The 25,048-nt window shown below is 43.4% G+C and overlaps 1 protein-coding gene across 2 annotated transcripts; it reads left to right on the top strand.

Annotated features, from left to right (window-relative positions):
- Positions 1 to 647: 647 nt before the first annotated feature.
- Positions 648 to 24,993, top strand: UTP25 (UTP25 small subunit processome component). 2 transcript variants are annotated; one of them, XM_047840881.1, is made up of 12 exons: positions 648 to 844; positions 1,778 to 1,817; positions 3,046 to 3,271; positions 5,011 to 5,172; positions 7,103 to 7,191; positions 9,133 to 9,543; positions 11,330 to 11,549; positions 13,387 to 13,589; positions 15,192 to 15,374; positions 15,511 to 15,623; positions 16,393 to 16,638; positions 24,154 to 24,993. In XM_047840881.1, the coding sequence occupies exons 1-12, from the start codon at positions 738 to 740 to the stop codon at positions 24,395 to 24,397; spliced, it is 2,244 nt and encodes a 747-aa protein (XP_047696837.1). In that variant the 5' UTR covers positions 648 to 737; the 3' UTR covers positions 24,398 to 24,993. The 2 variants fall into 2 exon arrangements, with proteins under 2 accessions (XP_047696837.1, XP_047696838.1); XM_047840882.1 differs by lacking the exon at positions 1,778 to 1,817 and having other exon boundaries at positions 717 to 844.
- The last annotated feature ends 55 nt before the right edge of the window (positions 24,994 to 25,048 follow it).

The following is a 25,048-nucleotide window of genomic DNA, read 5'->3' as shown; positions in this document are numbered from 1 at the left end:
AAATGAAGGAATACATTTATTTCTAGGGACTCTTCCAGTACTTTCAGAAAACAAGGGAGTCGAGTGGGCGCTGGTATCACAGCCTTAGGTCCCCATTCTTGATACAGCATACGCAGGTGGCCGATCCTAGTGGGTAAACGCCTGTGGTGGCGTCAAAGTTAGTTCCCCATCCTCTTTTGCCAGTGTGTAACGTTTTATTACTATTATTGCTGTTTTTTTTAGTGTGCAACGTTTACTAAGCATCCATTTCCTCATCTACAATATCGGGCTTATTAACAGGACCCCTTTGTGTGTGTACTGCTGTGACAATGAAGTGAGATGTGCCGGCACCCTTAAATATTGGTTGGTCTTTTTATTATAGCATAACATAAAGTCAGGGCATTCGACCACCTCCGCTCCTGTACGTTTACGCGGGAGGATTCCCACAACCAAAACGGAAGCACAAAGCACGCCCACCGTCTACTCACCCCCGCGGTCCCAAGCTGGCCGGCCAACGTTCTAGAACTCAGACCAACAAATAGGGACGCGGGCATGTGCTTCCAAAGGGTCTCGCTAGAGGGCGGAATCGAGACCAGGAAGTTCTAACGCCTGTCGTACAAGGCGACGTAAAACGGCTCTGCTTTATGGCAACCTGGTTCCGCCGTAAAGCGCCGTGGGCGACCTCGCGTGAGTGAGTTGAGACAGCTAACAGGTGGGAAACGCGGCTCTTGAAGGTGGGCGACCTTGACGTTTTTGCTATGGGCAAACGCGGGAGCCGGAGCCACAGCCAGCTGCTCAACACCCTGACTAAAAAGCAGAAGAAGCATCTTCGGGATTTCGGCGAGGAGCATCCCTTTTATGACAGGTATGGAGGGGCACTGCCGGGGCCAGCCGTGTCCGTGGCTTTTCCCGGGTTGGGTCCGCTGGTCTCCCTGGGGATCGGGACAGAGCGGCGCCCCCCGCTCCCCACCGCTTCCCGCGCTTCCCCCGCGGCCTGGGAGGATTTCGGTGGCATCCCGCCTGGGATGGGGTTCTTCGTGGGTCTTCCTGCCTTTTGTTGAGCCCTTAGTTTTATGCTAGACCGCACGCTCCCTATGGGGTGGGGGGCTGCTTTTCGTACTGTCAGAGGTTTTCTAACATTGATTTTGGTGTTTTGTGTTTTCAAAGAGTTGTCTGGGCCTTTCGACATTACTGATTTATCCAGTTACAATGAGGAAACCAGTGTATCGGTAGTTGTGGTTTCCTTTGAGTGTCCGGACTCTCAGTTATGATCTTAGTCCTCACCCGCCACTCCACTTAGGGCTGCTTCATCAGCAGTTGAGGACATTGTAATGAAGCAATGAGCTAGAAAAGGTATTTTATTTGCTAAATTGATACTTCTTTCCGATGAGAGCCAGGTACTGTGTTTGTCATTGTGACATTGTTAAACTTTTGTCAATTATCAGTTTCCTGTATTCTTACGATCCCTGTCCAAGAGCATACATAGTTTTTACGTGACTATAGTTATGTATTTATAATGGTATATTCTGCTTTTTTCACTTAAAGTTGTGTCATTATGGGTGCCTGTTCGTTGAGCGTTCAACTCTTGATTTCCGTTCAGGTCTTTGGATTGAGCCTGGCACCGGGCTGTATGCTGAGCATGGGGCCTGCTTAACACTCCCTCTCTCTGCCCCTCTCCCCTGCTGGAGCTTGGGCATGCGCTCGCTCTGTCTCTCAAATAAAAAATAAAGTTGTATCATTAGACTTTTTACTAGTTGCTACATGCTAGTAGAGTTTAACATAACTTGTTTCTTCTCAGGGTTTCAGGAAAGGAAGCAAAACCACAGATTTATCAACCGGTAATGCTTTATACTTTTTTTTACACTAGTTGGTTCTGGGTTGTTTTAAGATTGTATATAATAATGATGAAGTCTGGCTACATTTCCACTCCTTTCGATTTTAGACGTAAGCTATTATTTTAGTAATGTGTACTTTGGAATGCAGATGTCTGTTAAAATGTCATTGTGACAACTAATACAGTAACCAGAGTTTGAAACTCTCCTGAGAGATTAGCCTGTTCGAACCTGGTAAGGAGGCTTATTAGAGGGCTCTCTTGGTGAATCCTAAGGAGTATCTTGTTTTACTTAACATAAAAGGAGCCACAAACAATGCAAACTGAACATGGGTCCTAACTCATTACAACAAACTAAAAAAAACCAAAAACCAAAAAAAAAACCCCACTAAATTCTTTTGTTGTATTGTAATTTTCTTGTTGTTCCTTTCAAGGTGCCAAATATCTAACACATAGATTAGTTTAACTTCTGGGACCTGTGGGCAGCTCCGTCATTTAAGTATCTGACTTCGGCTCAGGTCATGATCTTGCAGTTCATGAGTTCGAGTTCTGCGTCGGGCTTTGTGCTGTGCTCAGAGCCTGGAGCCTGCCTTGGATTCTGTGTTTCCCTCTCTCTCTCTGCTCCTTCCATGCTCACATACTCACTCTGTCTCTCTCTCTCTCACTCTCTCAAAAATAAATAAACATTAAAAATAATTATAAAAAAAATTGGTTCTCATAACCCAAAGCTCTGTTTTTAGTCAGCTTTCTTCCCATGTGGAACATTATCAGTTCAAAGAAGGTGAAAGTTCCTAGAATCATAGCCAGAGTACCTTTTTAAAATAACTTTGTTGGGGCCCCTGGGTGGCTCAACTGGTTGAGCATCTGACTTTGGCTCAGGTCATGACCTCACGGCTCGGGGGTTCAAGCCCCGCGTCGGGCTCTGTGCTGACAGCTCAGAGCCTGGAGCCTGCTTCCGATCCTTTGTCTCCCTTTCTCTCTGCCTCTCCCCCACTCTCACTTTGTCTCATTCTGTCTCTCGAAAATAAATGAATGTAAAAAAATTTTTTTCTAAAAAAAAAATAAAATAACTTTGTTGCTGGGCATGGTTGAGTAGATAGGATTGCATATTTAGAGAAAAACTAATTTTTATTTATGAAAGTCTGAACCTGTTATACTTTTGGTCTGATGATAATAATCATAGGGTAGAAACGAATGGTTTGTTTCTGTTTCAAAAATTCCCATTTTCCTTTTAGTCAGAGAGTTCAGATACTTCAGGTTCTGAAAGTGAAGCGGAGAGCGAACCAGAGCAAGTTTCTGGGTACCACAGACTACTCGCCACATTAAAGAATGTTTCAGAGGAAGAGGAAGAAGTGGAAGAAGACAGTGCTGTAGATGAGGCAGAAATGGACGATGATGATGGTGAAAGCGATGTCACCGTGGAGGAAGAGACAGCGCCCGAGTCTGCCGAAGTGCGGGAGAGTAAGTGTCTTCAGACATCCTCTGTGTCGGGACAGATTGCCCCCTGAGCACAGTGCCCTCCCTGTACTGAGTGAGTTGGGGGAAAGCACATGGATCCAAAGCAGAGACTCTTAACCTTGGTTGGTTCAGTGATATCTTTGAGAGTCCGACGAAAACACAGGACCCTCTGGCCAGAAAAATGCAGAAGTAATATTTTTGCTTATAATTTCCAGGTCTTCATCAATCATAGTTAAAGTTTTCTTGATTCAGAGGAAAGGGGACATAATTCTGTTTTTGTGACAGTTTCCGTTAAAGAGATCATTGTCCCTTAGAGAAACCAAATTTAATGGAAGACAGACAGGAAAATGCAAACATTTTGAAGCAGCAGATTTGTATGTAACAACTAGCTGTAAGGCGTGGGAGAAATGCCGAGTGGTTGCATGCTGGAGTAAATGGGGGCAGGCTGCAGAGAAGAGCTGAGATTGGAAGTTTAAAGGAATTCTCTCACTCGGACTTCCAGGTGACTTTTTTCCTCTAACTTTGAAACCAACTTTATGGAGCTGTGATTTACGTAAAATAAAGCGTACCCGTTTTAAGTATACAACTTGAGGCGTTTGGCAAACGTGTACATCCATGCTATTATCGCCAAAATCAAGATTCAGAACATTTCCAACACTTCCAAAAGGTGTCTTGTCTCTTTAGAGTCCATTTCCCCCTGCTGGCATCAGGCAACCACCGACCCGAATTCTTTCCCTACAGATTAGTTTTGCCTGTTCTAGAAATTCATATAAGTGGAAGCATACAGTGTATACCTTCCTGTGTCTGGCTGCTTTGGCTCCTCATGTTTTTGTGGTTCATCCATGTCATTTATGTGTTAGCAATTCATGACTTTGTATTGCTGGAGTAATATCCCATTGTCAGTGTATCTGAGTAACTTTTTATATCTCACTATCTGAAGGCCTATTTTCCTTACAGCTGTATTTTTCTCTCTAAGATGTCATTCACCATCCTTAGTATTTTAATTCAGTTTCACTGGGATGAAAGTTTATTGCCTCAGACTTAGGGGGCTTTTTGTTTTGTTTTTTTATTTCCTGTTTTGGATTTTTGAAAATGAAAAGTTTGTGAGGTTGTTTTTTTTAATTATAAAACTCAAGAGGGTCGTATAGTTAACCTGTATCTCTACTACCTTGGGATAAACACCTTTAGCGTTTTATGTAACCCTCCAGATTACTTTTTTATGGATACAAGTGTGAGTAGAAGTGTGTGTGTGTGTGTGTGTGTGTGTGTGTGTGTGTAATGGTCTCATACACTTCTGTAATTTACTTTTTTTCTTTAATAGTATACCACAGTCCTTTTCTCTGTGAGTAATTGTGGATTCATATTAGCTTCTTAATTACACAGTATTTCGTTGTAAGTGCTATGTGGTAACTTAATTATTACTCCATTGTTAGAAAAGGATGAAATCAATTTTTGCAGTTTCCAGTTATTTCTGGTCATAATCAGTGCTGCATTAAACATCCTTGCATGTCCATCTTAGTGTACTTTGTCCAGTTATCTTACAATAAATTCCTAACTGGAACGGGGTCAGCGGTCAGGCTTAATTTTGAAACCTAAGTCTTCCACCTGAATTTGCTTAAAAATAAATAATAGTAATGAACATCAGTGTTGATTTAGGCTAAAGAATTAAGTTTTACTGGTCCACAGAAGTATAATTATATTTATGCATAAATAATTTTATAAAATGTTTCTCAAAATGACAGGTCCTCCTGACCCTGAGGGAAAAGGTGGGGATGGGCCACTTGGCACATCACGAGAATCCTCCGAGGAGTTTACAGATGCAAAACACGAGTCACTCTTCAGCCTGGAAACCAATTTTCTTGAAGAGGAGAGTGGAGGCACGTGTTCTCTGAATGCATCACAAGGTCAGAGCACAGTGTGTGTTGTTCAGTTTCACCAGGTGCTTAGCATGGAGGCTTGTGGGCTAATACACCCCGTTAAATCTCTGGTTACTGGCATGAGAAGCAATAAAAACGGGTTAGCAGCTCCATCTAGAGCTGGAAAGAAATATTTCCCAAAGGTATTTTGTGGTTTTCAGTGGTTAGGCAGTGTTGGGAATCAGGAGGCTATTTAGTAGGACAAACCGCCTAAGAGTGATAGTAGGGAAGGCCGGTTCCCCGGATCCCGGATCTCCACAGTTGGGAGTCAGGGGAAGACCTCTGATTTTCTCCCCAAGCAGGGAAGGAAGAGAAAGGAGAAAAGTATTTTGCGCTTTTCTCTCTGCCCTTCACTTGCTCTTTGTTATTGGAGCAGGAGTTTTCCAGATTTGTAGACTCAGGACTGGCTAATCTGATTGGTCCTCATTACCAGGGAGCCCCTTAGAGGCCAGAAAGCTCCATCCTGTCTCTCCAGTCTCTCTCAGCCTCTTGGTCATGCCTCTGTCCCAGTGGCAGTGACTTGGACAAGGCCTGGCTGTGGTGGGGGTAGGTAGGTCTCTGCTCTCTCTCAGCTCCACTTTCTCAGCCTGTGCCTGGCAGGCAAGTCAGGTTGGTCTTGTTCTTTGCTCTGATGGCCTTTTTGGCCCCGTTGCCTTTCTTCAACTTAGCTCTACAATTACTGAAGCTGAAATTTTGATCCATATTTGGTTTATTTGGTTCCGTTGGGTGTTGTGCTGGAGAAAGAGAAGTTAGCAGGTAGAATTTGGGCACAAACCCCATTCTGAACCATCAAAACTTTAAAAACATTGGAGGTGACATTAGGAAGCTTGATTATCCTAAAATTTCTCTGGTTGTTTTGCCTGTATAGGTATATAAGCACCTAGAATTCTTATGTCCTATTGTTCTGTCTTAGGTGTTTAGTAGAAAGTGCATTGCATTTGAAGTTTTACCATTTGGATCCTTGCATAGGTCATTTACCTTTTCTCTGCTTCTTTAAAAAAATTTTTTTTGAAGTTTATTTATTTATTTTGGGAGAGCACATGTGTGCGTGATAGTGGGGGAGGGAAGAATCCCTAGCAGGCCCTGCACTAGATCTCACAAACTGAGATCATGACCTAAGCCGAAATCAAGTCAGACACAACTGACTGAGCCACCTAGGCGCCCCAACTTTTCTCTGCTTCTTAATGAGTGGGACTGGAAGACAAGGTTGGGTGGGCAGCTCAGAGGACTGGAGATAACCCCAAGTACAGATGCTACCATTTGGATCATTTGTTCAACTCAGTTGAGTATTGAGCATTTCTGCATGTCCTGCAATGTTAGATAAGTCAGACATGGAACTGCTGTCAGGGATCTTACAGTCTAGTGTATGAGACAAGTCTGCACATATATGTGTTGCAGTGGGTGGGTAGGGACGGGGTGGGGGTACTGTCCCTAGGGCACTGAAGATGGCCTGTTAGTGGAACCAGCACTGTGCTTGGCACGGTAGGCTTCAGGGAAATATTTATTGTGAGTCAGGAGATAACATTAAACTGATAATATTTGGACATACGAAAATGAGGTGAAGGACAGAATAGAATTTTTCATCGAAGGAAGGAATCCCACAGTGGCAGAAGAGTTTGAGGGCCATGTAATTCAAAGATTGTATTGGAGAAGTAGATTGGAGTTGTACATCCTGCAGCGCCCCAGATTTCAGACTGAGAAGCTTCTTCAAGGGTTTTGAGCTGGGAAGTAAAGTGATTAGAGAAGTGTGTTAGGAAAAGGAACCCATTGGAAACTTTTGAGCTGGGAGAGAGGGTGGGGAGATCAGATGGGAGAAAGGATGAGTTAACACCATGGAAAGAAGTGTGTTGTTTAGAGGGAAGACCAAGAAAACACCTGTTTTCTCCAAGTGTTCTGACATTCTGGATTTCTGAATTAGATCCATTTCTACAGCATGTGAACAAAGAACTGAAAGAAAAAGAAATTCAAGCTGTTGCCACAAATCCCAAAACTACTCACCAGCTAAAAGTAAGTGTTGCTTGGTTAGTGGTCACAAACGAAGTAAAGCTCCAAGTAAAGCAATGGTCTTGGGTTTTGGCGGTCTCCTCGAACATATGATACATGCTGGTGGTAGATGGGACAGGGGAGCATAACCTAGGAAGGCTGGAAGAGCCTAGGGGAGCACAGGTGTAGCTAGAAAGGCCTGGGGAAGCTGGAGTGTGGGAGCCAGAGAAGAGTGGCTTTGGAGACAGGTACACCAGGGTTTAGATCAGCATCTGAGAGGTGTTGTTGCATGACGTAAGGCAAGTTAATCTGCCTTTTTGATCTCCACTCTTCTCATCTGTTAGAGGGGGGCAACAGTGCTTATCTCAAAATGAAGAAATTTAGTTTACTGACTGATACATAGAAAGTGTTGAGTAAAACAGTAGCTACTGCTGCTGTTTGTTTGAAATAATCTGAGATAGGTTCACAACTAAGTAATGCGAATGTGGAGCAATTTTTTACTTCTTTGTGTTTTTTGTTTTTCACCAGCTCATGCTGTTTATAAGAATTGGTCATCCTTGTTTAATTGAAATTTTTACTGAGATAATAATTATAGATTCAATTGTAAGAAATAAAGACACCCCTTATGCCCTTTGCCCACTTTCCCCCATTGGTAACATCTTGCAAAACTGTGGTATAGTATCAGGGCCAGGAAATTGACATTGACATACTCTTCTGTCTTATTCAACTTTCCCCGGTTTTGCTCCTACTCTTTTGTGTGTGTGTTAAGTTCTGCACTGTGTTAAGTGTCCTCTGTCCACCACCAAAGTCAAGATGCAGAACATTTCCAGCACTTTAAAGATCTCTCTTGTTCCCACTTGCCCTTTTAAAACCACACCTCCCTCCCTGCCTCTGATTCCTAATCCTTGGTAATCACTATCTGTTCTCCATTTTACAGTTTTGTCATTTCAAAAGTGTTATGTAAAAGAACCCTGGGATGCCTGGGTGGCTCAGTCAGTTAAGCGTCTGACTCTTGATTTCGGCTCAGGTCAGGATCTCATGGTTTGTGAGATCGAACCCTGTGTGGGGCTCTGTGCTGGCAGCATGGAATCTGCTTGGTATTCTCTCTTTTCTCTCTCTGCCCCTCCCTTGCATGCACGCATGCACGCGCGCTCTCTCTCAAAATAAATGAACATTAAAAAAAAAAGAATCCTACAGATTGGCTTTTTTTACTTTGCATAATTCCCTTGAGATTCATCCCAATCGTTGGTGCATATTAATGATTCTTTTTATTGCTGAGATCATTCTTTTTGTCCCCCCACCTCCCACCCCAGGTCATCAGTTTTGTTACAGTGCAAAAATTTCCAAACTGGTGTCTCACAAAAATATACTTTAGGATTTTAATAGCTGTATCCCCCCCCCCCCAAAAAAAAAATTATTCCATGTCCAAGTAAATTTGGAGAACTTTAGGTTAAATAAAATAGAACAGAATTCTTATCACAGGACTCACCAGAACCTTTTGTGTTTAATATACATTGTGACTCTCCCGGAGGAGGATTAGCTTTTGTGATGTTTACCAAAGTTATTTGACCTTGGAGCCCTTTCTCTTCTGCAATGAATTTTGATTTCCTATAACATATTCCACAGAATAGTTTGGGACACACTGACACAGTGAAGAGGTCAGGTTGGAAGTCAGAAACCTTGGGCTCTGGCTCTTAGCTCTGTTCTCTCCTGGAAAGTTTGTCTGAATCATATAACCTCTCTGAACCTTGGCTTTCCTAAACTGTAAGAAGAGCATTATAGCATCTACCTTGCAGGGTTGTTGGTTAGGATTAAACAAAATGATCTTGTAAATCAGAGAGAGCTTGGTAGATTAGGAATTGTGTGAGTGTAACATAGTATAATGCATTTCTTTTTTTTTTTGATTTAACTTTATTTTTTATTTTTTGCATTTCTAACTTAGCTCTTGATCTGTCTCTTTCCTAGTGGCCCATATTGGGCCAGCTTGTCTTTTCATCGAAGTTTCAGAAGTTGGAAACATTTAAACCATCAAAGGACATTGACTTAAAGTCACTTCATCTCCAGAAGCCTCTGGAATCCACCTGGACCAAGACCAACAGCCAGTTCCTCTCTGGTTCCCCTAAATCAAGTAGCCCCTTCACACCCCTCCAGAAAGAGCTCTTCCTAATTATGAATTCTTACCGGGACCTTTTCTACCCAGAAAGGACCACCCTGAAGAATGGGGAGGAGATCCGCCATGTGTACTGCTTGCATGTAATAAATCATGTCCTCAAAGCCAACGCCCAGGTGCTCGGTAACAATAGCAGACGCCGCAGCCAGAAACTTGGGGTGGGTGACGATGATGACTTCAGAGACCAAGGGCTAACAAGGCCCAAGGTGAGTGACAGCAGGAGAACTTTGTCCTCAAGAAGGAGGCTGCAAGGCACTGCCATATAGGTACTGCCATATGGGCACTGCCTCGCACTTAGCAGGTACTCGACTATTTCAATGATATGAATTCTGGAATAATTAATGAGTCCAAGAGTGAGCATGTTAGTTGGGCCAGGTAGTGTCAGAGCAGTACAGTAGACAGCTCAGTGGACTGTGTCTAGCTGCATATTTGTGGATTTAACTGGAAACTTGTAAGTCACAGGTACTTCCGTGATAGTTTTCCTTAAAGATAACCCTGAACATGTGTAAATGACACTTCATTGTAAATCTCCTCTTGGTGATTGTCAGAGCTGGATGGAACCTTAGTAAGCCTTTTATCCAATCCCTGGATGTTAAAGCTATGAACAGAGACCCAGATTCATAGAGGACCTTGCTAAAGAGAACCAGGGATGCTAAAGTAGCAGAGATGGGATTAGAACCAAGGATTCTCTTCACTGAGCCACATACATATGTAAACCTTGGAAAACAAATTCCTATTTTTCCATTATATAGTTATTACTGCCTAAAACTATTACATTTATGTGGGTTCATAAGCGTAAGTTCCAGTTGATTTGGGGGCTTTGGGAAGAAATGTGTTTTAGTTGTGCTCATGTTATTCATGTTAAGTGGCTACATCTTGTGTCGTCCATTTCCTATACCCCCTTAGCCTATATCCCTCCATATTGAAGAATCTAAAAAGATTTTTTAGATTGTTTTACTGAGTTTAGTAGGATTCTAGGGTTTAATACTGATGCGGATCTTAGACATTTCTTGGTCCAACCCCTTACTTGAAAGCTGGGGAAATTGAAGCCTGGACGCTTACATAGCATGGCTGCTAGGCCAGTAACTTGGCCCTCTTCAATCTTGGGTCCTCACTGCTGCACTGTACCAGGCTGAATCATGACACCTCTCCAGCTGTGCTGGTTCCCTTTCTGGGAAACTACCTGAGTCTTGGACATAAGGATTATAGATTTATCTGTTTCCATTTAGAGTTGTAGAGAAAAATGAAGCAGATTAACCGTGAAGCACATTTAGAATTTGATGGATTGTGTGATCTGATGGGCTGTTTACATTGTTGATATTTACAGAAGGCTAGTTAGAAATTTATCATTTATGAAGCATATTCTGTTTTCATTCTCAACAGTTGTAACTTTAAGCATTTTTGGAAATGTTTGGAAAACTTAATTTTCCATTGAGATGTGATCTTATTTCAGAAATGCTTTATCATCATTTCTGAAAAATGTACTAAAGAACATTTCAGAAAAGTAGTGATTCATTAATCGTTTTCCTTACCAGCTTTATTTGTTCTCTACTTATTACAGCAAATTCATTTATTTATTCATTATATATTTACACTTTGAGGCTTATGGACAAAAATACCAATACTAAGTTCTATGGGAGACAGAAATGAGTACCATTCCTTGCCACTTGTATGTTTCTATTGGGTTTTTGCTAGTGGGCAGCTGTTAAAGGCATTGACTTAATCCTGAAAGGTATTTCGACATTCTGGTTGAGAATTGCCTCCTGTGGGGCCATGAGCTTAAAGTCCACAGGACACAGTACTATGGATATGAGAGGTGCTCAGCTTCTAGTACTGAGCCAGGTCCTGTGCAAAAGGGGTGATCTAGATATGAGCCCTTCCAGGGGCTGCCGTTCTGCGGAGGGTTCTTGAGCTCCATGTCCTCAGCAGGCTGACTTGCAGCTGCCCATCCTTCCCCTGGTCCCACCAAGGTTGCTGCGGCTTCCTCCACAGGTGCTGATAGTGGTGCCCTTCCGGGAAGCTGCTCTGCGGGTGGTCCAGCTCTTCATCAGCCTCCTCGAGGGCGACAGCAAGAAGAAAATAATTGTGAGCAATAAAAAGAGGTTTAAGGGAGAGTATGGCTCAGATCCTGAGGAGAGACCACCCAACCTAAAGAGGCCTGAGGATTATGAAGCTGTGTTTGTCGGCAACATCGATGACCACTTTCGGATCGGTAATTCCTCCTTGTCAGAACTCAGACCCCAAGAGACCTACAGTGTGAGGTTCTCATGGCCGAAGACTAGAAGCCTGGAATTAGGCATTCTCTCAGGGGGTTGAGATGTCCTCCTAACAGGGCTGGGGTGCATTTGAAACATCTTGTCTGCCAGAGGAGAGTTTTGCTTGGCTAATGGGGTGGACGCTGGGCTAAGGGTGGAGCATCTCTGAAGCTCTTATATAAAGACACGTGCACATTTATAACAAATGTCTCAGCACACCCATAGCTAGTAGTTGATGCTACAGGGGAGTTGGAAGTGACACAGGCTGAGTGGGTCCCTCGGGGGAGGCTAAATAAACTGAGTGTCTACACATAATGGTGGACTTTCCTCCTACTGGCCATGTAGAGTGCCTACCCCTGAATTGTCTCCACTCAGGACTTACCAACTGCCACCCAACTTGTTTCGTGTTTGCTTGTCTCGTTCAACTCCCATATACTTGGTTGGTTGTGTATTGATAGAATAATGTTCTTGGGAAAATGTTCATTAGTCACATGATCTCATTCAACAAACATTTATAAAGCATCTATTGGGTGCCGGGTACTGTTAGGAAGCTAGAGATACAGAAATAAAAGTTATGGTTCCTGTTGCTAAGGAAATCCAGCCTCATGGGAAAACAATACAGAATGATCATGATAAGTACTGATCAGAGGATGCAGTGGATGTTCTGGGAGTGTTTAAAGCAATTTCTGTACTCCAAACGAGGACAAGATAGGGAAGGCCTCCTGGTGGAGGTGCCATTTATAGAAAGTTACAAAGAGGGGTGGTCAGCATGCAGGAAAAGATTTCAGACAGGAAACTGCATGTGCAGAGGCATCAGGGTGAATAAGCCAGGCATGACCTAAGATTTATATAGGCTTTAGCAGGACTGGAGTGTCAGGTGAAACGGGACAAGAGTTGATGTTTAGTTTTACATTTTTTTTAATGTTTGTTTTTGAGAGATAGCATGAGCAGGGGAGGGACAGAGAGAGAGGGAGACACAGAATCCAAAGAAGGGTCGAGGCTCTGAGCTGTTGGCCCAGAGCCTGATGCAGGGCTCAAACCCACAAACCATGAGATCATGACCTGAGCCAAAGTTGGCCACCCAGGCACCCCAAGAGTTGATGTTTAGTTTTAAACATGTGCAAGTGTCCTGCAAGCTGCTGCTGGTGTCAGTTTTGAGCTTAGGAAAGAGATGTGGGCTGGAAATATAGATCATTGTAGAGGTGATGTTACAGTCGTGGTTGGTGAATACCAATTTATTGGTAAATGGTGAATACCCATTTATTACCCATAAACTTAGGTAGAGTGAAAGTAGAACTTACAGTCAAATCAGGGATTTGTGGAAGAGCTGTTTGGATCTGGAAAGATTGATATGGGCCAGGTCAGGTATAGAAATGGAAGTGAGTATTAAAGTGAGGAAAAGAACATTTCAAGGAAGATTGGTTCAATATGCTGCTTTATGCATTTGTGATAAGAAACACTAAAGTGTCATTGAATTGGTGACCTTGGCAAGAGTCATTTCAGTGGAGTGATGAGAATTGAGCCAGATTGTGATGCATTGAGGAATGAGTGGGAGGTTTCTAAGTGGAGACCATCCTCTGGGGAAGTTGGCCCTAAAGGAAAAGAAGAGAAGGGGAGCTAGATGGGACCATAGACTCAAGAGAGGGAAGATTATTATTATTTTAGTAAGTGAAACAACTTGAACATGGTTATGTGCTAAGGGAAAGATGTGAAGGTACAACATACATCAGAGGGTGAAAGCCAATGGCTTGGTGGGAACTAATGAAGTAATGTGCACTTGGCTGTTTCCTGTAGGAGTGGCAATCCTTCAGAGGAGCATCCGACTGTATGCCCCCTTTTACTCCTCCGACATCCTCATTGCCTCCCCGCTGGGCTTGAGGACCATCATTGGTGGAGAAGGAGAGAAGAAGAGAGATTTTGACTTTTTGTCTTCTATTGAGCTTCTCATCATTGATCAAGCTGACATTTACCTGATGCAGAACTGGGAGCATGTCCTGGTAATGGTGGTCATTTACATTTAGAGTGACAAAGTTCACATTTAGGGAGAGTTGTTTAAGCCTTTTTTTTTTTTTTTCTTTTTTAATACTTATTTTTGAGAGAGAGCATGTGCGTGAGTGGGGGAGGGAGAGGGAGAGGGAGACAAAGAATGTGAAACAGGCTCTGTGCTGTCAGTGCAAAGCTCAACATGGGGCTCAAGCCCATGCACCGTGAGATCATGACCTGAGCTGAGGTCAGACCCTCCATCCACTGACCCACCCAGGCGCACCAGTGGTTTAACTCTTAAAGGGCTATTTAAGTCCAAGTGAGAGCTCAGTTTGGAAATGGAAATGTTTCACATTTTCCAGTTTGAAAAAGCCTTTTGTCCCATTTTCTACCCACAGATTGGTCAATAATCATGCAGAGAAATAAAAATTCTTGTCAGTATTGTCATATCTCCAGCAAAGATTTCTTCCCTTCAAAGGTCACTTCTGTGAATAGACCACTTGAGTGGCTGGTTGGTAGGTTGGTTCCTTTTAACCTGGAAGGTCTTTACCTGACTAATTCTTCCTACCAGTTATGCTCATTCTCTCTTGTTTGGCCTTCAGAGGAAATGGGAAGTGTGGCTCAGGATTTCTTAATGTGTGATCTTGTTTTACAGAGGAATGTAGGAGGTCTTTATCTTCCTACTGTAACATGCTGTAATTTTTCCTCCTTCCCCACATACTCTGCAGTGTTGACCATTTTTGCTTTGGAATAATCCTTATCACAGAGCCATAGGTTTGGTTTTTACAGGCACATGAGAACTTGCTTCTGTAGTCCCAGGGCCTGCAGGAAGGTTGGGGCAGATAAAGGGGAGCATTTAGTCATAAAGGAGGGAATACATTTATAGTACTTGTTATCTGTTAATATAGATGAAAATATAATGAAGATAGAAAAGGCATGTTGATAGCTGAGTCTTATTTCTTAATTTGAGGGAAAGGCCGGTGTTGTGTCTCTGGGGATCTCCTAATGTTTGAGAACTAAGTCACTGGAGAACAACAGCTCTGTTTTCCATGTCATTTCTCTTCTTATCCAAGTCTGGGACTGAGGAACCCATAGAGTGACCAGGCAACATTTCTGAAGTTCCTTTTAAAGGAATATTCCTGCAAGTACCATTTTGATCCTTTCTGAAAGATCCAAGAAATGGTCAGTTTTAGCTTACCTTCCTTTTGGCAGTGTTCACCTAACTGGGCAATTCACACCCATCTGGGCCTCGATTTTCTGGTGTGATTTGGAGGTTGATTGTACATAGCCCATGGGGTTAATAAGATGATAGATTTATAAAATGCTTAAGGGGCGCCTGGGTGGCGCAGTCGGTTAAGCGTCCGACTTCAGCCAGGTCACGATCTCGCGGTCCGTGAGTTCGAGCCCCGCGTCGGGCTCTGGGCTGATGGCTCGGAGCCTGGAGCCTGTTTCCGATTCTGTGTCTCCCTCTCTCTCTGCCCCTCCCCCGTTCATGCTCTGTCTCTCTCTGTCCCAAAAATAAATAAAAAACGTTGAAAAAAAAATTATAAAATGCTTAGCAGTGCCCAACAGGTACATCCAGAATAAAAATTAATGGTAGTTATTTTTGTTCAAAGCATTTGATGAACCACATGAACCTACTGCCATTGGATTCACATGGGGTGGACTTCTCTCGAGTGAGGATGTGGAGCCTCAATAATTGGTCCAAGTATTATCGCCAGACACTGCTTTTCGGGGCCCTGCAGGATGCCCAGATCAACTCCGTGTTCAACAAGTACTGTGTCAATCTGCAAGGCCAGGTGGGCTCTCTCCTTGTTTCTCTGGGTCTTCATGAAGCACTGTGTACTGTTTGGGTCATGAGGCATAAGGAGAAGATGGCATTTGGTCAGCAGTGGGGATGGCTGGCCTCCTGACACTCTAATTGACTCCTGACAGGTGGCTGTGAGGAACGTCCCAATGACAGGCTCCATCAGCCATGTCCTGGTGCAGCTTCCACATGTCTTCCAGAGGATGGAAGCTGAAAACCTAGCTTCAGTGATTGATGACAGGTACCTATCCCTTCCTGGTCCCATTGGACACTTGGGGGTCAGAGAGAGGGATTTGGCTTTGGCCTATGAGATGAGATAATTGAACCTGATCAGCATTGACAGAGGAGGAGACTGAAGCCCAGAGAGGAATGGTACCTTGTCCTAGTTCGCCAGCTGGTTAGTGATAGCATTAGTACTGCAGATCGGGGCCTTTCCACAAGATTGGGGCATTTCTTAATTACATTACACTGGTTAATGCTGCAGAGTGTTCTATGTCAACAACTTAATTTTAAGCCCTTCAGAGCAGGAATTAATGCCCAGAAGCAAACACTGAAACCTTTACTTTTTTCTTTTTTTTATTTTTGAAACCTTTAAATATTCAACTCTAAGCCCTTCACCTTTTGCTTCCTGCAGACATCAAGGTTCCAGTGTTTTTAATTCTCTCTGCATTTTCCCTGTCTCCTCATGGTGTTGGTCAGGGGACCATGGGAGTTGTTCAGTGATGATTTGTTGATTGACAACAGAATGAATGAATGCGGGAGTGAATGGTTTGTGTATGTACTTCTAGAATAATTCTCTGAGATATACTGGCATCGCATCTATTTGTTACAATGAATAGTGTTAGCACTTATTTTTTTATCCTTATATAATCTCTTTGTGATGAGTAGGCCATACTGGCCTTTTGGGGGAGGTAGAAGGGATTGTGACTTGCTCAGGGTAACCCAGTTAGTGAGGACACTGAGGGCTAATCTCTCGGTCATTGACTTTGCCCTTTGCTTTTCCAAATCAGGTTTAACTTTTTTGTGAACAAGATTTTGCCTCAGTATCGTGATGCAGTCATGTCTCACACGCTCATCTATGTCCCCTCCTACTTTGACTTTGTGCGCCTCCGAAATTACTTCAAGAAGGAAGAACTGAACTTCACCCACATCTGCGAGTACACCCCGAAGTCTGGTGTCTCCAGGGCAAGACACTTCTTCCTTCAAGGAGAGAAGCAGTTTCTGCTCCTCACAGAACGCTTCCATTTCTACAAAAGGTAAAGTAGTGCCAGGTTTTGAGTGTCCTCTCAGGAGGGGCAAAGGCAGTGTGGATCATGGCCTACTTCTGAGTGCATGGTAAGCTTTGCAGTGTTGTGAGGTCCTCTTGTGTCTACCTTTTGTAGAGGAGCCAGAGAGTTTTGGAACTGGACAGGCTCTTCTTGGTTGGTTGGTTGGCTTCCTCCCCAAATGGGCATTGTTGGAGAATGTAGAAACAAATGAGTGACTACAGTATAATCTGTGTGGGTCTGGAGCGGGTCCACACTTGGGGATGCTTCCTGTAGCTGTGGTTGTACACCTCAAGAAAGACATGACTGAGTTGAACAACTCTAGATAGCACAACTGAAGTGACTGTAGGAAGCAGAGGGCCCTGTCATGGAAGCAAAGCCAAAATACCAGGGACTGTGTGGTCTGTGGAGGCAGAGGTGGAGGCTGAGCACAAAGCCAGTGTTCAGAAAGTTCCAGTGTGTCTTGAAGAGGTGCACACACACTTCCTGACCAAGGAGACTAGGAGTGAGGGGCCCCTTGTTTGTAGGAGGCAAAAGATGAGGGGCTTACAACTGAATATTTAATGATTTCAGAATTTGCTTTGCTTCCCCACTATGTGATTTTGACAAAACAAGTTGGACTGGCCTTTAAAAAAAATTTTTTTTTAATGTTTATTTACTTTAGAGAGGTGGGGGGCGAGGGGCAGAGAGAGGGGGACACAGAATCCGAAGCAGGCTCCAAGCTCTGAGCTGTCAGCACAGAGCCCGATGTGGGGCTCGAACTCACAAACCATGAGATCATGACCTGAGCCGAAGTTGGACGCTTAACTGACTGAGCCACCCAGGCGCCCCTGGATTGGCCTTTTTAAAAAAATTCTAATTAGAGTGTTAGTAATATTGGGCTTTCTGTTACTATTTGCAACCTTTCGTGCCCCGAGAAGTCAGGTATTTTATTGTTTTGCCAAGTTTGTCTCTGCTGCCAAGTGAAAAGCCCTTTTTAAACCCTTATCTACAGAGAGAGGGAAAATTGCATCCTATTATCTCTTCTTTCCTGATTCACAATAATGTTCAGTGAATTTACGTTTTGCCTTTACCGTTTTATTAATTCTAAGTCACATGTACTACTGAGGGGCACTTTTTCTCAGAGAACTCCAAACACGTAAGAACTCTTCTAGGCTTTGGAGCATATTTGATGATGCACATTGGCATTGCTTTGCCTTTTAGTTTATCCTGATGTTAGGATGTGCTCCCCAGACATGTTCTTGTTACTAAGACGGGGAGGGAGGAATCTAGCATCCCACCAGGGCTGAGCTGACATGACATGACCTCTTTGGCTATTCTGCTGACTAGGTGATCTGTGAGTGGAGAGAGGAGAAACGGCTACATTTGTGTTCTCTGGGCTCCATTCTGGGCCACCTACACAGGGCTGTTTGGCCAAAGAGTGCTGATGAATTTTGGCATCGTTATTTGCTTTGTTCCGGTGAGTTGTTGTTTTCATTCATGTTGGAAAGTGATATTTTGGGGGAGTTTGCACTCAGCAGGTCTTAAGAGCCCTTAGTTTTCTGTCAGCTTGACACATGAAAGCAGGCCTTTTAAATGAAGTGTATGGATTGGAAAATTTCCCAGCGAGATGGTCTATAGCAAGTATGAATTAAGCCGGGAGGAAAAGAGTGTTCTCATATAGCAGCTTTTCAAGGAGAGGGCATGATGTCTTAAGTAGGCAGCACAATCCACTGGCTTACACCACTGTATTTACCAAACTATTTAGCCCCCAAATCATTATAAAGACAAATCAAGCATGTACCACTTGCCTTATACCCTGGACCAGGTTCGTGAGTATATCCTGTCCTGGATTGAAGATGAATAGAAACCATGTGCTTCAGTGTTCTGCGACTGCTAATTATCTCAAAGTTTCCAGCTCTAGATTTTTTTGCTTGAAAGGTCATCGAAGTGATGATAGGTGCTTTTATCTGCAATGCCTTTGTGATTCGATTTGACCTTGGGAAACATATGTTAAACTTTAATATCCAGCTCTGAAATTCTGTATTTATATTCTCTCTAGAAGTAGGCAGTGTTAGAAATACCACTGCTTTTTTGTGAGCTAGCAAAACATTTTCATCCAGAAGATGATTCATTTTTTTGTGGGGATTGGGGGATGAAACGAGTTGAATCTTAGGATTGGACAGGCCTTTGGTCATGATGGCCCACCGAAGGATGGGATGCTTCACAGTCCTTTCTGTGAGCTTTATCACTGGGTTGCTACAGCAGGGAGAATTCTTAACCAGGGCACAAGTCAGAAACTCTGGAGGTGGGATTTATGGAGTTGGGAAAGGCTGCTGGGGTATTTCTTTTATCTTCCTTTTTTTTTCTTAATGTTTATTTTCGAGAGAGAAAGAGAGCACCAGCAGGAGAGAGGCAGAGAGGGAGGGGAGGGGCAGAGAGAGAGAGAGACAGACAGACAGACACAGAATCCAAAGCTGGCTTCAGGCTCCAAGCTGTCAGCACAGAGCCCGATACGGGGTCAGACTCACAAACCATGAGGCCATGACCTGAGCCAAAGTCAGATGCTTAACCGACTGAGTCACCCAGGCATACTGGGATATTTCTGACTACTCCCAGCCCCTACGTGAGAATCCCCAGTTCTGGAAATAGCAGACCAGCTTTATAGACAATGTGGAGAAGCCAGCCTTTCAAATCAGCTGTGAGTGCCTCATTTATCTTTCACATTTGGTAGGTGAGGTCGACATCTGAATGTCCTTTGTCCTTAAAGTTCCCATCCAGCCATTGAGTCCTATTTCTAGGGGTCACTGAAGACCCAAAACCTGTTCCAGGGGAGGAAGAAGCTACACAGGGGAAGGGATGCTGAACATTATGGAGAATCGACAGTAACTGTCCCTCTGAAGAGGCCGTCACCACGTTCACTGTTTCCAGGAGATACCTAGTCTGTTGCGGGAGATTGAAACTGAGAAAGATCTTCTTGGGTTTTAAATACAGCACTTAGTAGAATTTGTTTTGTTGTTTTGTTTTATAAGTACGCTGATTCTAAGAGTGTTAGACAATTGTTGTAGAGAACTTGGAAAATGTAGGTTAAAAAAAAGAAAATGGAAATCTCACTGCCCTGATATTAATACCCATTTTAGTGTGTTTTTTTAATGTGAAAAATACGTGCACATGTACAAACGTGTGTACCCACACACACACATTTTTTTTTTTTTAACTAAATTGGGATTACATTGTACTCGTTGGGATTTTTTTCTTTTATGCATTTTTTTTTTTCAACGTTTATTTATTTTGGGCACAGAGAGAGACAGAGCATGAACGGGGGAGGGGCAGAGAGAGAGGGAGACACAGAATCGGAAACAGGCTCCAGGCTCTGAGCCATCAGCCCAGAGCCCGACGCGGGGCTCGAACTCATGGATCGCGAGATCGTGACCTGGCTGAAGTCAGACGCTTAACCGACTGCGCCACCCAGGCACCCCTCTTTTATGCATTTTATGTGTTCATTGAAAAAGAATTTTAATATGTTAACATTTTGGCATATGTATTTGTGTATCATGGGTGCATTTTTAAGTTGACATACATAGCTCTATCATGTCCTCCCTTCCCCCAGCTTTTTATTTGGAAAGATTTCATTTCACAGGAAATTGTAAGACTATAATAGTGAACGTCGATAGCTCCTTTTGCTGGGATTTCACCAGCTGTTAGCATTTTGCCACATTTGTATGCACCCTTGTTCTCTGTCTTTCCTTCTCTCTGTCCATTCACATCTTAATTTTTCTTTCTGAACCATTTGTAAACAAGTTCAGGGGCTTCATGACATTGAACCCCTAAATCTTTCAACATGTAGCTCCTAAAAACAAGAATATTATTTTATCTAATGGTAATACCACTATCAAACCACTTGATATTATTATAGTAATATCATCTGATACATAGTCTGTATTCAAATTTTCCTTGTTGTCCTGATGACCATTGTAGCTGTTACACCCCATAATCCAGGATTCGGTTATGGATCATACATTACATTTGGTTAATGTTTCTTTAGTCTGTCTTAGTAGTTCTCAGCTGGGGGCAGTTTTGTTCCAGAAGACATTTTTGGTGGTCAAAACTGGAGGGTTATTCTAGTGGTCTAGTGCTTCTAGTGGATTGCGGCCAGGATGTTTCTGGATACCCTCGAGTACAGAGGATAGCCCCACAACAAAGAATTATCTGGCTCAATAGGTCAGTAGTGTGGAGGTTAAGAAACCTTGATCTAAAATAATTCTGTTGCTTTTTTTCCCTTGACATTTTTTGAAGAGCCAATCCAGTTTCCTACAGAATGTCCCAAAGCCTAGATTGTATAATTGTTTTGTTTTATTATTCAGGTTGTTTTGTTTTATTATTCAGATCACTGGTTCCCAGATTTTGCTGTACATTAAAATCCCCTTGGGGAGCTTTTAAAGATCCAAATACCCAAGGCATACACCCCAGTGCCAATTAAATCCCTGTGTCTGGGGATGGGAACGAAGCACAGATATTTCAAGCACACAACCAGACAGGTGATTCATAGTGCAGTGACGTTCAGACTAGATTAAACATCTTTTGGCGAGAACTCCACATAGAGGATATTGTATACTTTCCACTCTGTCTTGTCAAGAGGCACATAATGTCGGTTTATATCATTTTTGGTGATGTTGAATGTAATCACTTGGTCAAAGTGTATCTGCTAGATCTCTTCATTGTAAAAGTACCTTTTCTATTTATAAGTAAGCTATGAGGTGTGTATTGCATCCTCTTAAATGGCATATAGTATGTTGTATGGATATATAAGTAGCTCAGTTTCCTTTTCATGGGTATATAGATTCTAAAAAAATTGTTCTATTATATGCAACAATGCCAAGAACATCTATGTGCGTAATTGATGGCATAGTTGTCTAGTTATTTTATTAGAATAAATTTAGACAGGAAAACTTGTTAGCTCAAAAACTGTATACATTGAAAAATTTATTATGCATTGCCCTTTCCTCCCTCCCTCTGTCTTCCCCATATCTTCTCTCCCTCCCCAAAATACACACACAATAATTTATACTCCATTAGCCTATTTCTGCAAAAACCCCACTTGTTGCCAGTGACTTGATAGCCAGAGTGATTCCTCAGTGTGTTAATGTCTTTTAAAGAGTCTTGCATGTGTGCGTGTGTGCGTGCGTGTGTGTGTGTGTGTTTGTAATTGTCAATTGAATGTAGGGGCTGAGATGGGTAGTACTTACAATCAGGCATACCTCTTACTCTTCAGGCCACTCGTGTGGGAGTTGTGAATCGAGTCAGGATTTGCTTATTACTGTAGCTAACCTTCCATGCACCACAGACTTCAAATTCCTCTAGCAGTCAGTGCTTAGTGTAGGGCCTGGGGTACCGGCAGGTCTTTTCTCAGTGCCCATCTTCTCTCGGCTTCCACCAAGCCCTGTGCCCCTGTGACAGAGGAGGGGTCTCTCCCCACTCGAGCCCCTTTTGCGGCAGCAGGCTGCTCTTGCTTGTTACTCCCTGTGAGGCTTGAGGTGGGATTGGGGTTCTCTCCGTGTGGCTTGGTTTGAGGCGGGCCCTGTTCGTCCTAGGCTGCGGAGCTGGGGCCCGGTCAGCATTCCTGCAGCCCACTCCGTGGCAGCCAAACCCTACCTTGAATCTGTGAGGGATCTTGGTAGGAAAGAGCTTCCTGCCACAGGTGGTGGCAGACCTGTGCTTATGTCAGTGTAGGATCTTGGGCTGAATGGATTTTGTGTTCTTTCCCCAGGGACAGTCTGCTGCTGCTTTTTACTGGGTGTAAGTCTTGTGGTGAGGAAGCATGGGTGGGCCTTTAAGGCCCCAGCCCCAGCTCTTGACCTTTGCCCCTCTCTCAGCAGTTTCAGATTTTACTTCATATACATATGGGTCTGGGAAGTGAGTGAGGTTTCATGTCTGCACCGAGGAGTGTCTCTCAGGTCTCCTGCCTCGCCTCCCACCTTTCTCCACGACCCCCATCGGAGGCCTGTAGAAGAGAGCTCACCAGTGAACGCGAGCTAAAGGAGTGTCCACCAATCTCAAGGGTTCTGAACTGTCGCACAGGCCTACATTTGCCCTTTAAGAATTTGTACAGCTCTTTTCTTGCTACCCATTTTCTTGGCAGCTGCCCTCTTCCTCCTGTGCTCTGCCAGAAACTCTCTCTTCAGAGAGGTTTGTCAGTCTGGAATTCAGTCAGTGGTGGGCTGGCTCGTGAGATCTGCTTGCCCATCTCTTCCCGACTCCCAAGTTTAGCAACATAACGTTGGTAGCTTGAAATTGGCCACGGTGGGAGTATTTCCACCACAGAATTTGGCAATTGCTTCAAATCCGCACCCTCTCTTCCCCACTGAGAACCAGTTCTTAAACATACACCAGCATACCATTGAATCAGTTCACTTGGTTGCCTTGTGACATGTGCTGTCTAGGCTCAGGAAAAGGAACATAGGTTATGTGGCTTTTTCTGGTTAGTGTGGAAGCAGTGCTCTCTTGAGTTTTCTACGTACAAAGCACAAGTGGAACTTGGTGTTTGCTTTTGTTTGTTTCGATAACTAGTGAGGTAGAACAGTGTACTCAAGTTCATTAGCCATTGGAATTCCTTCCTTATGGTAATGTGGAAAAGTGAACCAAGTAGTGGGTTGCAGTTACAGTTTGGAAGATGAGGGTCTCCAGAGAGATCAGGATGATCTGTGGGATAAGAAGACAAGGAAAGCGGATCCTCTGTGAATAAAATAGAATTCCCAAGTGAGTCTTACATCAGCAGCGTATGAGAGGGCTTTAGCAGGAAAAGTCAGAACTTTGTCAACTATAAAATCTTTTGTTATGGGGCCCCAGAGGAAATAATTGACCCGGACCCGAACCATACAGTGAGTCCCTAAGGTCCGCACCCTGCCCCCCCTCCCCCCCACCCCCACCCCACCACTGCATACAGCGCTGCAGCAGGGAGAGAAGTGCACGAGCTGTTGAAACTAATTGCTTTTCCGTAATGCCTGATGGGTCCTCAGTCAGGATTTTGTAAATGGGTGAACGTGGGACATCTGCCATGGAGTTAGCATGTCTGCAGAGTGACAAGAGAAGACTGATGGGAACTCCTTTACAGTTTATGCAGTTCATTTTACGACCTGGGTCTGACCTCATTGCCATTACAGGACATTCTGTTTTGCCTGATTATAATAAGGGTAACGTTAAGTTGTGTTTACTTTTTACATTTTCTGTGACAGATCTTTAATCCTAGTCTACTGTTCTTCCCCATCCTACCTTGGTCTACCCAGAGTAGGCTCAAGAAATGCAAATTTGTTTTATCACTATCTCAAGCCAAACATTAGGAATTCAAGTACGTTGTCACAAAATAAGCCCTTCCAACTCAAAATAACCTTTGGTCTGTCGGATGGTGAGCCATTATCTTCCTCCTTGAGCATGGAGCAGCAAGAGGGAGCTACGCCCCTGTCGAACTCTCAGGTAGCTTTTCCATAAATGTTCTCAAGGAGATATAGCCTCTCTTTCCCCTCCTAATAGGTATACCATAAAAGGGATCAGGAACCTGATTTTCTATGAACTGCCAACATATCCCCACTTCTATAGCGAAGTCTGTAACATGCTGAGAGCCACCAGCAGAGGAGAGGAAGCCACCTGGACTTGCACTGTCCTCTACTCCAAGTACGATGCCCAGAGGTTGGCTGCTGTGGTTGGCGTGGAGCGGGCTGCGCAGATGCTGCAGTCCCACAAGAACGTCCACCTCTTCATTACTGGAGAAAGATGAGAACTTGTTGGACAGGAAACGGTATTGGCGGGATGCTTGGTTCTGTGCCACTTGGACCCAATTCTGATCACTTACGCAAGGACTGCTCCAGGAAGGAGCACCGGGCAGCAGCGGAGCGGATACGTCTTTCTCTTTAGGTCACGCGTCCCTGAAAAGTTAAATGTAAACCAGATTCTGGGCACATCTTTCAGAGATCAGGAGGGAGCTAATAGAACTCTGAGAGGTTGGCAGAAGGAAAAAGTTCTACTTGTGAAACTTTTTGTAAGCCATAAATTCTTCTGGTGTTATTTTATTCTCTAATTTATTACACTTGGTAAATTCTTTCAGATTCGCCTATTTCTGTCTGATGCTTCCTTAAAGTAAGGCATACCTGTCATTGCTTGTGAGAATTGGTTGTGAGAATATTGGGAGACTTCTTGCTGCTGAGTATCATCTTAATTGTGGATCACACGTGTTTTGCAAAACTATTATTTTTCCCCAGCCAAACTTTTTTAAATCTTAAATATTCTATTCTAATTCAGCCTAGAAGAATACATTCACTGATTTTTTTTAACTCACAATAGTAAATGTTTTAAAATATACACTTAAAATCGTGTTATTTGAAATAATGTTAATCTTTACTCTGTTTCAGGAAATAATTTTGTGAGACTC

The sequence above is a fragment of the Prionailurus viverrinus genome, chromosome F1 (genome assembly GCF_022837055.1).
Source record: "Prionailurus viverrinus isolate Anna chromosome F1, UM_Priviv_1.0, whole genome shotgun sequence".
NCBI classification, from domain to species: Eukaryota; Metazoa; Chordata; class Mammalia; order Carnivora; family Felidae; genus Prionailurus; species Prionailurus viverrinus.
This window is presented reverse-complemented; position numbering and strand designations above follow the sequence as displayed.